Genomic DNA, 14192 nt, shown 5'->3' with positions numbered 1-14192 from the left:
CGGCGGTTGAGCGAGCGTGCCCAAGAGCATGTGCAGAGCACTGAAAATGGTTAAAGTTATGATGTATGAAAAGTGCTAAAGAGGAGGTAAAAATGAAAATCAGAGAGGGGGGACTTGAGGAAGTCCACATAAATATGATTACAGTACTAAAATGAATGACTAGAGGTATGTATTTCTTTTGTTTGTTTCTACCATCTTTTCGTTGTGTGTGTTTTTCTTTTCAATTTGTGTTGGTGTTCTATGTTAATTATGTGTGTTTTTATAAAATGAATAAAAAAAGCAAGAAAGAGCATGTGCAGAGCGCGCCGCGGAGGCTCCTTGGCGGCAGGGGGCGTGGCCAGGGGGTCACGTGGCGGGAGGGGTGGGCGTGGCCGGGCGTCTCTGCGGCGCTGGAGGCTCCCCGCCGCCTCCTTTGTCCGGGCGGGAGGGGGCGGCGCCGGCTGGCCATTGGCTGAGCGCGGCGGTGGGCGTGGCGGCGGGACGTGCCTGCGGGGTCCGGGCGAGGGGGCGTGGCCGGGGCGGAGGGGGCGGCGCCGCGCGGGGATAACGGGTCGTCGGAAGCGGGGCGCGGCGGGCAGACAGGCTCCCGATCGCCCTCGGCCGGAGGCAGCAGCCCCAAGCAGCGGCGGCGGCGGCGGCGGCGGCGGCGCCAGGGATGGGATGGGGCCCCGGGGGAGACGCCCCCGGACGGGCAGCCCGACGGCGGGCCGCGCCTCGCCCTCCGCCCCGGGGGCCCTGAAGCCGAAGGCCAGCCGGGCGGCGCCGGTGAGCAGAGGGGGAAGGTCGGGTCAGCAGGGGGTCGGGGCCGCCGGAGAAGCGCCGCCGTCCCGTCGGGGGCTTTTGGGGGGGTGGGGGAGGGAGCTGGCCGCCCTTCCTGCCGCGGGGACCCCCGCCGCCCTCCTCTCTCTCTCTCTCTCCCCCGACGGGACGGGGCGTTGCTGCCGCCGCGCGGGTCTTTGTCCTCCGGGCTGCTGCTGCTGCTGCCCCTGACGGACCCCCGCCTGCCCTCCCCTCCCCTCTCTCCCCTCCCGCCCCTTCTCAGCTCCAGCCCCCCCATGGATCTGGACCTGGACTATGAGCGCCCCAACGTCGAGACCATCAAGTGCGTGGTGGTGGGCGACAACGCCGTGGGCAAGACCCGCCTCATCTGCGCCAGGGCCTGCAATGCCACGCTCACCCAGTACCAGCTGCTCGCCACCCACGTGCCCACCGTCTGGGCCATCGACCAGTACCGCGTGTGCCAGGAGGTGAGGCGAGGGCCAGATTGGGGGGGGGGGCAGGGCAGCCCTCTCCCTTCTCTTCCCCCCTCCTTTGTGCCACTTCCTTTGTAATGGATCTCCCTCCCTCCCCATGCCCCCCCTCCATAGGTGCTGGAGCGCTCGAGGGACGTGGTGGACGAGGTTAGCATCTCGCTGCGGCTCTGGGACACCTTTGGGGATCACCACAAAGACCGGCGCTTCGCCTACGGCAGGTGAGGCAAAGCGGCTGGGGTGGGGTGGGGTGGGGGCTCCCCAGGTGGGCAGGGACAGGTCTCGGGAGAGCCTAGAATGGCTGGGTTGGGTGGGACCCCCAAGGCTCATCTAGACCAACCCCACATAATGTAGGGAGCCCAGTGAAAGTTCCAACGTAAGAGAGCCGGCCACATTCCTTGTTTAGCTCTGTCCCTCCTACTCTGACTGGCAGCAGCCCTCCAGGGAACCGTGAGCACAGGAGATAGGGAGACCCAGGAGGGGGGGAACCCAAAAAGAGGGCTGCCTGATTCCAGCACCCTCCCACCTGAGACCTTCACCATGCCAAGCACGTGCCCCAGGCTGAGTCTCCCTCGGAGGGTGGTCCCTGGGCATGGCACCCTCCCTGTGGCCAGGCTGCCTGGCCAGGCTCCCTCCCTCCGTCCCTCTATTGGACTTCTTTTTCCCTCCCCCCACCCACTTCATCTGAGGGCAGGTTGGGACGGGGAGCCAGGCAGGAGCAGCAAGATTGCAACCCTCTGGGGGAAGGGTCGGAGGGGGCTGGCTGGCTGTGGTTGTGATTTCTTGCATGGAATCATGGAATTGGAAGGGACCCCCAAGGGTCATCTATCCCAACCCCATGCAACACAGACATTGCAACGGAAGCATCCCTGAGAGATGGCCTGGTGAGGAATCCCCCCCTCCCCTCCCCTCCCTTGGCATGTCCTGTGCGGCGTTCCACTTCCAGGCGTCCTTTGACCTTCCTGGGTTGGGCCTGGGGGTGGGAGGGGTGGTTCAGCCCCTTTTCCCCGCTCTCTGCCAGGCCTCTTCTGGCCCTGGAACCCGGCCTGGCGTCCTGCTGCCTCCGACTCGCCTTCTCCATGTTCACAACTTGGCTGCTGAGCCTTCCAAAATTCTTGAAGCGGGGTGGGGTGCGAGGCCATCTCCGATTTCACATCTGTCCCAGAGACTGCGGCCTCTTTCTCGCAAGGAACCTCCTCCCCCTTCCCCAGGTGTACAGAAAGACCCCCTTCTCCACTTTTCACCCTTGGGCTGCTTTGGCAGAGCAGGTGCTCCCTGGCTCAGGCTGGCAGCTGCAAGTTGGCTGGGCCACCTGGCCTTGTCCTTCTTGGGACAGCTCCGTTGGTGGAGGACTGAATCTCTGGGTCGTGGGCCTGAGCCCCACTTTGGGCAAAAGATGCCGGCATTGCAGTCTCTCGAGGTCCCTTCCAGCTCTGGAAGCAGGCACCCTGCGTCCTCCCTGTGTGGTGTGCTAGGCGGGCGTGACCCCTTCTCTGCCCCTTACCCTGCTGAGTCCTGGCGCTCTGGCCCTTGAGCCATGTCCCGGGGCCTGTCCTGTCCTGTCCTGCTCTGGGGATGGAAATCCCGGACTCTTCCTTCACCCGCCTGCCTTCTCCCCCCGCAGGTCGGACGTGGTGGTGCTGTGCTTCTCCCTGGCCAACCCCAACTCCTTGCGTCACGTGACCAGCATGTGGTACCCCGAGATCAAGCACTTCTGCCCGCGCACCCCCATCGTGCTGGTCGGCTGCCAGCTGGACCTGCGCTACGCTGACCTGGAGGCTGTGAACCGCGCTCGGCGACCGCTGGCCAAGTAGGGGCACCAACACCCACCCCCATGATGCTCTTGGGGGGGGGTCTGGTGGGAGATGCCCCCAGGGGTGGGTCTGCTCGGAAACGAAGGAAGTTGAAGCTTCAGAGCCACTAATTCCAGAAGGGTTTATTCACATTGCTTAACAATTTTACTTTAATAAGGCCAGCATTGACATATAGAACATTTCCCTAATTTTCATCCCTGCCCCAATAACTATGGGGCATAGGAAATTTTACTCACACATGTGAGATAATCCAGGACAGCAATTTTCATGAAAATCTGAGAAGCAGTAGTTACATTTCTTTTAAAAGGAGAGTGGTCTGTCATTGAAGGTGGTGGCGGGGGTTTTCCAGACCTCGTTCCTTGTTGCAAAGGGGCCCCTGGAATGTAGGTCTGCCCCTGGCCCTGCCTTGTCCCCTGGAATAATTTGTGCAGGGCGACTGTTAAGAGTTGGACGAGGCCTCAGGAGACCAGCGTTCGAATCCCTGCAGAGCCACAAAGCCTGCCGGTGAACAGTCAGCCTCGCAGGGTGGGAGGGGGAGAAGCATGCTCACCCCCCCTTGGTGGCATAGTAATGTAAAAATTGAATAAGATGGGGCGCTCCCCCTTCTCTGCCTGGCATCCTTTTGAAAGGATGTCATATGGAGGAGGGAGAAAGATTGTTTTCTGCTGCTCCAGAGAAGCGGACACGGAGCAATGGATTCAAACTTCAAGAAAGAAGATTCCACCTAAACATTAGGAAGAACTTCCTGACAGTAAGAGCTGTTCGGCAGTGGAATTTGCTGCCAAGGAGTGTGGTGGAGTCTCCTTCTTTGGAGGTCTTGAAGCAGAGGCTTGACAGGCATATGTCAAGAATGCTTTGATGGTGTTTCCTGCTTGGCAGGGGGTTGGACTGGATGACCCTTGTGGTCTCTTCCAACTCTAGGATTCTATGATTCTCTCCTTGCCCCCCAGGCCCATTAAACCGTCGGACATCCTTCCCCCGGAGTGTGGGCACGAGGTGGCAAAGGAGCTGGGCGTCCCCTACTACGAGACCAGCATGGTGGCTCAGTTTGGCATCAAGGACGTCTTTGACAACGCCATCCGCGCCGCCCTCATCTCTCGCCGGCACCTGCAGTTCTGGAAGTCCCACCTGAAGAAGGTCCAGCGGCCCCTGCTGCAGGCGCCCTTCCTGCCCCCCAAGCCTCCCCCGCCTGTCATCCACATCCCCGATCCGGCGCCCGGAGAGGGCCGGGGCCCCGACGCCCTCTTCCGCCAGCCGCTGTGTGCCGACGTGGTCTTCTGCCTGCAGGGGGGCCAGCGCGTCTTTGCCCACCGGGTCTACCTGGCCACGTCCTGCTCCAAGTTCTATGACCTCTTTGCCCTGGACTCTTCCGTCGCCGAGGCCGCGGGGGCCAAGGAACCGGCGGGGAGGACTAGGAGCTTGGATGCCGACACCCAGTGTGGCTCGCCGGCCGCGGCTTCTCTCCGGGCCTCACAGAGCGACGACCCCCTGCGCTTGGGTCGGGCGCCCCGGGCGCTGGCGGGCTGGGGCCGGGGCTTTGTCAGCATGCGCCAGGAGGCGGTGCGCGACCCCCTGACGCATCGTGAGAAGCCCATGGCGGCCGTCTACCTGGACGGGCTGGTGCAGGCGGGGCCTTTCCGCGTGGTGCTGGAATACCTGTACACGGGGCGGCTGGAGCAGCACGGCGCCGACCTGATGCAGGTGGCGGCCATCGCCGAGTTGCTGGAGGTGTTTGACCTGCGCATGATGGTGGCCAACATCCTCAACAAGGAGAGCTTCATGAACCGCGAGATCACCAAGGCCTTCCACGTCCGGCGCGCCAACCGCATCAAGGAGTGCCTGAGCAAGGGCACGTTTGCAGGTAGAGGGGGGGCAGAGGGGGGCCTGAAGGGATGAGAGGAAGGGGGGCAAGTCTATGGGGAGGAGCGGCTGGAGGCATGGGGGGGGGCGCTTAATCCAGAGGAGAGAATTGCAGAATTGTGGGGTGGGACCCAAGGGTCATCCAATCCAACCCCCAACACTGGGAAGTCACATGACGGCTGTTACAGCCATGAAGGGCTGTCCCAGGCAGGGCCGGATTTAGGTTTGATGCGGCCCTCAGCTACTGAAGATAATGTGGCCCTTTCAATGTCCAGCTGTCCTTTTTGTCAACAACAAATTGTCGCTGTTTTTTTGTGTTGAATAGATGCTATATGGCAATTGATGGACCTAATAGGTATCTCAAGCCATTTGCACATCACCAAATATGTATTTTATCCAAGTAATTGTTGAACTGAAATGCAATTAAGAACCAGGGATATTTTAGGGAGCAGGCTAGCAGGTGGGCCCCATGACTTACATCGTAGGAGCCTACACAACACTGTTGCTTTATATAGGTTTTATTTTATCTGTTTTTTGTCTTATATTTTGGAAATGTGCATCCAGTTTTTTCCCCTTTAATTTTTGGGGGGCCCTAAGCTAGAGCTTGTTTAAATCTGAGACTGGTCCCAGGGCAGACGGGGGAGCAAGCCACTGTCAAATATCTGAAGCGGTGTCCCGTGGAAGATGGAGCAAGCTTGCTTTCTGCTGCTGTGGAGCGGGGAACCCCAAATGCATGGCTTTAAAACGCAAGGAAGAAGATTCTGATCAAGGGTTAGGAAGAACCTTCTGAGGATCAGAGCTGTGAGACTGTGGAGATGGGCTTTCCTGTGTTGGAGGTTTCGAAGCCAAGCTTGGAGGACCATCTGCCAGTGGGTTCTTTAGCTGTGACTCCTGCATCACAAGGGGGTTGGACTGCATGACCCCTGGGGGACCCCTCCCCATCTCTCCAAGAGGAAGGCCCCCCCCCCTGACGGCCTGCTTTCTCTTCCCTGCCAGATGTTGTGTTTGTGGTCGACGATGGGTTGGTGCCGGCCCACAAGCCTCTTCTCCTGGCCGGCTGCGACTTCATGGTCGCCATGTTTGGGAGCACCTTCCGGGAGAGCTGCGCTGCGGAGGTGAGGACTGGGGGGCAGTGGGAAGGCCTGGAAAGGGCGCTGGGTGGGGGCCCCTCCTGGGGGGGGGAGTTTGAGAGTCCCTCCCTGCAGGCTGATAACCAGGGAAACAAGGCGCACAAAGAGGAAAGAGCAGGGAGGGGAGAGGAAAACCAAAACTTCTAAACAGCTTGTTTATTTATTTTATTTCAGGAAACTTATATGCTGCTTGATTGTAAGGGGGGGGGGGACGATAAGTGGTTTACAAAAAACTTAAAACAATAAAATTATCACTAAAGGTTTGACAGCCATAAATATGCAGACAGTTAAAAGCAGACTAGAATAGACAGAAACCAATTAAAATTCTTGCAAACTTTCTAACGTCTGGGTAAAGGTAAAGGGACCCCTGACCTTTAGGTCCAGTCGTGACCGACTCTGGGGTTGTGGCGCTCATCTCGCTTTACTGGCCGAGGGAGCCGGCGTATAGCTTCCAGGTCATGTGGCCAGCATGACAAAGCCGCTTCTGGCAAACCAGAGCAGCACACGGAAACGCCATTTACCTTCCCGCTGTAGCGGTTCCTATTTATCTACTTGCATTTTGACATGCTTTCGAATTGCTAGGTTGGCAGGAGCTGGGACCGAGCAATGGGAGCTCACCCCGTCACAGGGATTCGAACCACCGACCTTCTGATCAGCAAGCCCTAGGCTCTGTGGTTTAACCCACAGCGCCACCTGGGTCCCTACCTACGTCTACCTGGGTCTACCTACGTCTGGGTAGGCTGGTCTAAATAAGCCGGCCAAAGCTGAAAGCAAAGCCTGATATCAACAGGCAGGGAGCTGCCAAGTGTTTGTGTTGCCACCAGTCTTAAGTGGGCAGATGTGGGGAAAGACGACCTCACGGGTAAACGGGTCCCAAGCTTCCTTATACGCCAAGATTAACACTTTGAACTTGGCCGGGAAGCAGATTGGCGAGGAGGGCAGATCTCTGCGCACAGGTCCCCACGGTGACCCGGCGGTGCTGTAGCCAGCAATTGTCTGCAGCTTCCAGATCCAGCCCCGACTTGTTCCCTGAATGAGCAGCTGCCACAGGTGCTGGAGAAAGGTGCCCTCTTGCACCTGAGCGGATGCAGTGAACTCTGTCCCTCTCCTCTCCTCTCCTGTGGCTGCAATGGCTAAGGGTTGGGGGGGGCAAGTCTTGCCCCGTCCCCTTGCCAGAGCTCCTTTGGCTGAAAGCCAGGGGGCCAATGCACTTCTGTGGCCTGAGCTGGTGCAAAACTCCCTCCTCCCTCCTCTTGGTGCCTTCTCTTTCCTGGGGCAGCCAGTTGCTCGTATGCTGGGCCTGAAACTATAGCCAGCCTAGAGGGCGGAAGGCCGGATCCTTCCTGCCACTGGCATCGCGTGAAGCCCTGGGCCGGGGGGTGGCTGTCCTGGCAGCTGAGCCAGGAGGCCTGGCGGGTCAAGCTTCCGATTGAGTGAGCGCCCGTTGCCAGGCAACCGCCGTCTCTCTGCATGGCCAAGGGCGAGTCCTGACCCCCACCCTGTGCTCTGCGACCCCGAAGCTGGGCCCAGGCTTCTTTCCCTCCCTCCTCCCCACCCCTCCCCACCCCTTTGGCAGCAGGAAAGCCAGCTGGCTGCTGGCATGTGCTCCCCCAGCCAGGAGCTGCTGGCTTCCAGGGCCTGAGATAAATCGGGCATCTCGAAAAGAAAGGGTCACGGGGCTCACGAGGGGCTGGGGCGGCCGCCAAGGCCCTGCTGGTGCCTCCCTGGCTTCCCCCATGCCTCCCCAAATTGGTCTTGCTTCCGTCTTGTCTGGGGTTGAGAGGCTTTTTTGTTCCCCTTTGGGGAGGGGGTTCAGCCTCCCCCCCCACTAACTGTAAAGTAGCAAGGCAAGTGCCTCTGAGCATGTGCAATGTGCAAGGGGGGCTATTTCTGGGTGGTTGGCGGAAGCAGCTTCTGTCCCCCCAGAAAGAAATCTCCCAAGCCCAAGGAGGAGCTGAAGGGGCAGGTGGGGAGATTTGGAGGGGGCGGCTGGGGGGCAGCGAGGGACCGCGTTGGGTTGGGGGGGTTTGCGTGACTTTGCCTGGGAGCCCCCAAGAGCCCCCAGGATTGGAGACAAGAGGAGAGCAGAGGCTGAATTATTTTCTTTTCATGAAGTTTATCACCGCTTGAGTGTAAAACAAAACGAAAAAGCAAAAAAGGCGCAGCAATAAAGGGAGACTTTTGCAAAGCTAAAATAACAACAGACAAAAAACATTGCATCTCACAGGGACTCTCTCGGCACCTGGGCAGGCTTGTCTTCTAAACCAGAATGTTTAGCTCCAAAGAGTGCCCTGGAGCCGCCTGCTTGATCTCAAGTGGCAGGGAGTTCCGGGTGCCACCCGTCCAGTTCCTAGAAATGCAGAGCTGCTCTTGCATGGAGAAGGCTGCCTGCTTGAGATCTAGGGGCAAAAGGCCCAAGCCAGAGGATAGGGGGCTAGGCCAAGGCTGCTCCTCCAGAGACCCTTCTCTCTCTCTCTCCCCCCCCCCCCCAGGTCTCCTTGCCAGGCACCAACTGCGCCTGCCTGCGGGCCGTGCTGGAGTTCCTCTACACGGGCCTCTTTGTCCCCACGCCAGACCTGGACGCCATGGAGCTCTTGGTGCTGACCAACCGCCTTTGCCTGACCCGCCTGCAGGCCCTGACCGGTGAGTCCTTGGCTGGGCTGGACCCGGATGCGGGGGGAGGAGGAGGAGGGGCTCCCCCCCCTGCTCCCCCATCTGGCTGCTGCCTCCCGCCTGGAGGGAGGCCTCTTATGTAAGCTGCCGATAAGATAATGAGGCTGTTCGTTGGGGACGCAGCGTCCCTGGGATCAATGAGTCCCCGAGCCTTGATGGCTGGCCAGCAGCGGGTGGGGGGCCATTAACCCTTCGGGAAGCAGCGCTGGGGGGGGGGAGAGGAAATGGAAGCAGGGGGCCTCTTTCTCGCTTGCCCAGTCTGGGAATGCCTGGGTGGGTTCTGGAGAGCGGCAGTGGAGCCCCGGAGCGCGCACAGAGTTCCTCTCCCACCCTGAGGCCCTTTCCTGGTCTTCTCCCCAGAGCAGTACGCAGTGGATGAACTGGTTCATGCCAGCCTGCAGAAGGTGGAGATTGACGCCCAGGTCATCCTCTACCTGGAGATGACGCAGGTATTCATCCGTCCCCACAGGCTCCCTCTCTAATTATTATTGATGTTGTTGTTGTTATTGAAGTAAATTAAACAAATGAATACAACAGAATTAAGAGAACTCTCCCCCTCCCCCTGGGGAAAAAAAACAGCACAATGTTAGGCTGGTAAAGTTCTTGAGGCCACAAGGAAAAATCAAATGTCACGTTGTATTATGGAGAGGGATTCCTGTGTGCCTCTATTTGGACCCGCAGAAGTGTAGAATTGGAAGGGACCCGAAAGAGATCACAGCTATTGGCTGCAACGAAGATAAACTCAACCAAAGGAGATGCAGAATTTTGGCAGGGTCCTCCGAGCCGTTCGCAAGACACAATCCATGAGATTTCCCCCCCCCCAACTCATGCTAAACTCTGCGTGTTTTTTAATAACAAATTGGAAGTTGCCAATCCATTCTTGGGGTGGGGTGGGGGGCAGCTGAGGTTCTGCCAGCCACCAGCTTCCCTGTCTGAAGTTTCTGAGAGCTGAAGCCTTTTAGTAGACGCAGCTGCAGGGAAGATGGAACGAGACCCAGCCTTTGTGGGACAGAGCCCTGGGTGTTGGTGTCTGCCCTGGGGGGGGGGGCTTTCTTCTGGATTCTGCCCCTGGGAACATGAGGTGTCTGAAGTTGCTCTCCCCCCCCAAAAAAAAGATGTATTTGCTGGGCCTTCGCTGCATTCACAGCATTGCCACTGAGCAAACCTCTCTCTCCCCCCCCCCCCGGCATGGTGAATTTTGTGGCTTGGAGTCATTCTCGAAATCAAGATAGGGGACGGAAGAAGGGAAGGCCTAGATCCGCTCTCTCCTGCCTCGGTCGGGCCACACCTGGTGCTCCAAGGCTGCTGGTTCGAGTCCTGCCTTGCAGGGGGTTGGACCAGATGCCCGGCATCCCTTCAGGGCTCTCTTGTCTAGGGATCTTTGGAGATGGGGTAGGGGCTGTGGGTTTGCTTTTGTGCCCCTCACAGCTGTGCCCTTCTTGTCCTCCCCCCTCCTCCCCCCCCCGCAGTTCCACAATGCCCGCCAGCTGGCTGCCTGGTGCCTTCACTATCTCTGCACCAACTACAACAGCGTCTGCCGCCGCTTCCCCCGCGAGATGAAGTGCATGTCTCCAGGTAGGGCGGGAGGGCGTGGGGCAGGGGCCCCTGAGCCCGGGGGGACCACTGTCTTGGGGGCATCACAGCTCCTCTGCTTGGGGGGGACCTCTCCCCAGGGAGGCAGGAGTTGGGGTTCCTTCCAGGGGGGGGGATTGAATTGCGGAGGTGGCGGGGGCTGTGTTGGTTGCCCCATCTCCCTGTCTCTCTCCCCCCCCCCACCAGAGAACCAGGCCCACTTTGAGCGCCACCGCTGGCCCCCGATCTGGTACCTGAAGGAGGAGGACCGCTACCTGCGCCTGCAGAGAGAGCGCCAGCTGGAGGAGGAGATGCTGCAGAAACAGCACCCACGGCGCAAGTGGTGCTTCTGGCGCCCCCAGCACACCAGCCACGTCTCCTGAGCCCCCTCCCCACCCCGCCCGGGCTCCCAGGGGACCCCGGCCGGGCCTCTGCCTTGTTTACACCCCCCCCAGCCTTCCTGCCAGCTCTGTGCCTCTTGCCACGGCTGCCATGCCTTCTCTCTCTCTCTCGTGTTTACGCCCTTTGCCCTGCCCCACAGAGCAGGCGGGCCCCGAACCAGCTGCCTCTCCAGTCGCTACCTCTGACCTTTGCAGTATTCTGGGGGCGGTGGGGAGGTTTGTGGGTGCAGGAGGAGGGGTGTGTGGAGCTGCTACGAATCGGGGTGGGTCTGGACCCGCCCCACAAGGGGCCGGCTGGACCTGGGGTTGTTGTGTTGGGGGTCTCTGAGCCGCGTGGCTGTAGCTTGAGAGGGGGAGGGAATAGGGGGTGGATGGGAGATTTGCATAGGAGGGTGTGGGGTGCATGAGGGGGTGGCAGGAGCCGTGTGCCCTGCGTGGGGTGTAACGGGGGGGGTAGTGTCTCTTCTTCTAGTTGTAGGAGCTGCTTCCTGTCTGTGCTTGTCTGCTGGGTGGGGGGATGCGGGCGGGGGGAGCGTTGCCCCCCTCCCCAGGCCTGTGCCTTGGACACAACGCGAGCCTCTTCTCTGGACTGGGGGGGGGGTGAGGTTGCAACTCCCTCCCCCCTTTGCCTGTCCAGCTTGGTGCATTTGGGGGGGGGCTGTGGTCAGAGGGGTTGCCGGCCCCTTGCCACCCGGCAAACCTGCACAACAAAGGTTTTTTTAATACTTTTTTCTACGTGTTCCGTTTCCCCCCTTTCTCCCCAAACCTCAGCCAAGCACAAACCTCACCCAGGGTGGGTCTGCCTCTGGCGCTCACCGTACAGAAGGGCTTTGGCGATGCAGGGGGGGTCCTTTGCGGCCGGGGCTGCATCTGCGTTCATAACCACTGTGAGCTGAGCCTTGCCGCTGCCACCTTTCTTACACACTTCAGTATTGGACTGTTTTAACCTTTTAATAAAAGCCTTTTGTATCGTGCTCCTGCGAGAGAGGGCTGCTGTAGCGTTCTTTATTGCATTTGACCGTTGCTCTATCGGACCCAAAGAGCCTTGCGGCCGAACGAACAAACAAACCCTCGCATAATAATAATATTTAATATCCGTACCCAGCCCACCTGAGTGTGCAAAACATCAAATGTTAAAAACTTCTCTATCTGGGCTGCAGGTGCAGTAAAACCAAAGGGGGGGGGGGAATACGTTGAAAACATCCCGCCCACTTCTAAAAGGTCACAGGCCTGGTTCTAGAGGAAAGCTTTTGCCTGGTGCCACTGCAGAAAAGGGCTGTTCTTGTGATGCCACCCTCCAGGCCTCCTCTGGTGGAGGGGCACACACAGATACGAGGAAGTGTGGCGGGGTGGGGGTGGCTTTGAGCCTTCCTGCAGAGGTCAGAAAATACCTCTGGGCTGCATCAATAGGAGTATAGCATCTAGATCAAGGGAAGTAATAGTACCACTGTATTCTGCTCTGGTCAGACCTCACCTGGAGTACTGTGTCCAGTTCTGGGCACCACAGTTCAAGAAAGATACTGACAAGCTGGAACGTGTCCAGAAGAGGGCAACCAAAATGGTCAAAGGCCTGGAAACGATGCCTTATGAGGAACGACTTAGGGAGCTGGGTATGTTTAGCCTGGAGAAGAGAAGGTTAAGGGGTGATATGATAGCCATGTTCAAATATATAAAAGGATGTCATATGGAGGAGGGAGAAAGGTTGTTTTCTGCTGCTCCAGAGAAGCGGACACGGAGCAATGGATTCAAGCTACAAGAAAGAAGATTCCACCTAAACATTAGGAAGAACTTCCTGACAGTAAGAGCTGTTCGGCAGTGGAATTTGCTACCAAGGAGTGTGGTGGAGTCTCCTTCTTTGGAGGTCTTTAAGCAGAGGCTTGACAGGCATATGTCAAGAATGCTTTGATGGTGTTTCCTGCTTGGCAAGGGGTTGGACTGGATGGCCCTCGTGGTCTCTTCCAACTCTATGATTCTATGACACAAACAGAAGAAAGCTGGTTTTTTACTCCTGTGGAGAGTAGAACTTAAACCAATGGTCTAAAGCAGAGCTTTCCCAACTGTGCGTCGCAACACATCATTGTGGGTCGCTATGTCTTGCGAATGCTCCCTGTGTTTCTCCAGGAGCTGGAAATGGGTTAGTTTAACCTCTGGTTAACCTGACTGTCCCCTGACTGTATTGCAAAATGATGCCGGTCTAAAAAGTGTGTTGCCAACATGAAAAGTTTGGAAAGCTCTGCCTTAAAACTTGTAAGGAGATTCCGATGAAACATCAGGAAGGAAGGGGCAGCCTCTCCTTCCTCGGAGGTTTCTAGGCAGAGGTCGGATGGCCGCCTGCCAGGGATCCTTGAGCTCCGATTCCTGCATTGCAGGGGGTTGGACTAGAGGACCCTTGGGTGTCCCTGCCATGATGATCTGCCTTTCCAGCTGCTAAAGGCGATGAAGCCCTGCCATGTTTGAGAGGAGCAGGAAGCAGTGGCGGCGGCGGAGGTGGTGGTGGTCATCTCCCCCTGCCGCCATTTCTGCTTCCCTCTTCCCCTCTGCATGCTTGTTTGGAAAATGGATGCAGGAAGGTTTTTCTTCCTCTCTCGGAAGACCAGGACCTGGGCGGTTCTACAAAAGGGAAGAGGTCGGTCAGTAGTGGCTGGAGGCAGCCACACTTCTGAATATCACCTGCTAGAAACTGCAGGAGAGGAGAGAGGACCTAACAGCATGAGTGGCTGAACCCCCTGCTTGTTTGTGAGAACAGGACGCTGGGTGCTTTGCAGGGGGCTGGACTAGATGACCGCTGGGGGAGACCACTGGGGTCCCTTGCAGCTCTGCAGTTCTATGATTCTACGGCCTCATCCAGCACAGCTCTTCTTCTTGCAGAGGGGAGTTGACACCCAGGGGTGCATTCCCCCCTTTTGCTCGTCCTCCTAGGGAGTAGGGTCTCTGCCTTTGGCCTCCTCCAAAAGCCCTTCCTGCATCAGGCTGAGTGGCGGAGGGAAGAGAGAAGAAGTGTTGGCTGGGGGGGAAGTCATGAGTGTCTTGCTCCACGGAGCGCCTGACTCCCCTGGCAAGCCTCCTCTTCTTCCAGGGCCTGCAGCTGCCTTCTGGCCCTGGGGGGCTTGGGCTGGAGCTGCAGAAGTGCCCAGAGAGGAGCCCCTCTGCCCCCGCCCCCAGGACCCTTGATGTGGGCAGAGGCGAGAGGCCTCCTGGTTTGCAGGAATCCTTTGCTGCCACGAGCAGGGCAACAGCCTGGCCATTTCTAGAACAGCCCTGGAGGAGGAGGTGGCTGCCCAAACGCCTGGGCAGGGAGAAATGTGATCGGAGCCTGTTTATAGCTGCTTCCAGGCCCTTGCCCAGCCCTGCCCGCTGTTGCAACACGCTGCCAAAGTTGGCATCCCTCCACGCAAGCAGGAGCTGCCCTTGGAGTTTGGCCCAGAGGCTCTTCGTTGCTGTTCTGTGCAGCCAAGAGGGAAGCGCTGGGTTCAGACAACCCCCTTTCCCTTG

At 58.5% G+C, this 14192-nt stretch overlaps 1 protein-coding gene across 2 annotated transcripts; it reads left to right on the top strand.

Annotated features, from left to right (window-relative positions):
• The first annotated feature begins 625 nt into the window (after positions 1-625).
• On the top strand, positions 626-11674 carry LOC118094295 (rho-related BTB domain-containing protein 2). 2 transcript variants are annotated; one of them, XR_015947835.1, is made up of 10 exons: positions 626-765; positions 1043-1247; positions 1368-1471; positions 2875-3060; positions 4015-4925; positions 5921-6039; positions 8547-8697; positions 9093-9176; positions 10197-10302; positions 10507-11674. XR_015947835.1 is itself a non-coding variant. In XM_060278285.2 (10 exons), exons 2-10 carry the CDS (start codon positions 1056-1058, stop codon positions 10680-10682), a joined length of 2034 nt encoding a protein of 677 aa, XP_060134268.2. In that variant the 5' UTR covers positions 626-765; positions 1043-1055; the 3' UTR covers positions 10683-11674. The 2 variants fall into 2 exon arrangements, 1 of the variants encoding a protein (XP_060134268.2); XM_060278285.2 differs by having other exon boundaries at positions 9088-9176.
• Positions 11675-14192: the final 2518 nt, after the last annotated feature.

This window comes from Zootoca vivipara, chromosome Z1, assembly GCF_965207765.1.
Source record: "Zootoca vivipara chromosome Z1, rZooViv2.hap1.1, whole genome shotgun sequence".
In the NCBI taxonomy this organism is placed as follows: domain Eukaryota; kingdom Metazoa; phylum Chordata; class Lepidosauria; order Squamata; family Lacertidae; genus Zootoca; species Zootoca vivipara.
This window is presented reverse-complemented; position numbering and strand designations above follow the sequence as displayed.

Bases quoted from the DNA above. Each gene is read 5' to 3' on its own strand.
- LOC118094295 (XM_060278285.2), top strand. From the start codon at position 1,056: ATGGATCTGGACCTGGACTATGAGCGCCCCAACGTCGAGACCATCAAG. The intron at 1,472-2,874 runs GTGAGGCAAAGC...CTCCCCCCGCAG, and splicing joins CGGCGCTTCGCCTACGGCAG to GTCGGACGTGGTGGTGCTGT. The intron at 6,040-8,546 runs GTGAGGACTGGG...CCCCCCCCCCAG, and splicing joins GGGAGAGCTGCGCTGCGGAG to GTCTCCTTGCCAGGCACCAA.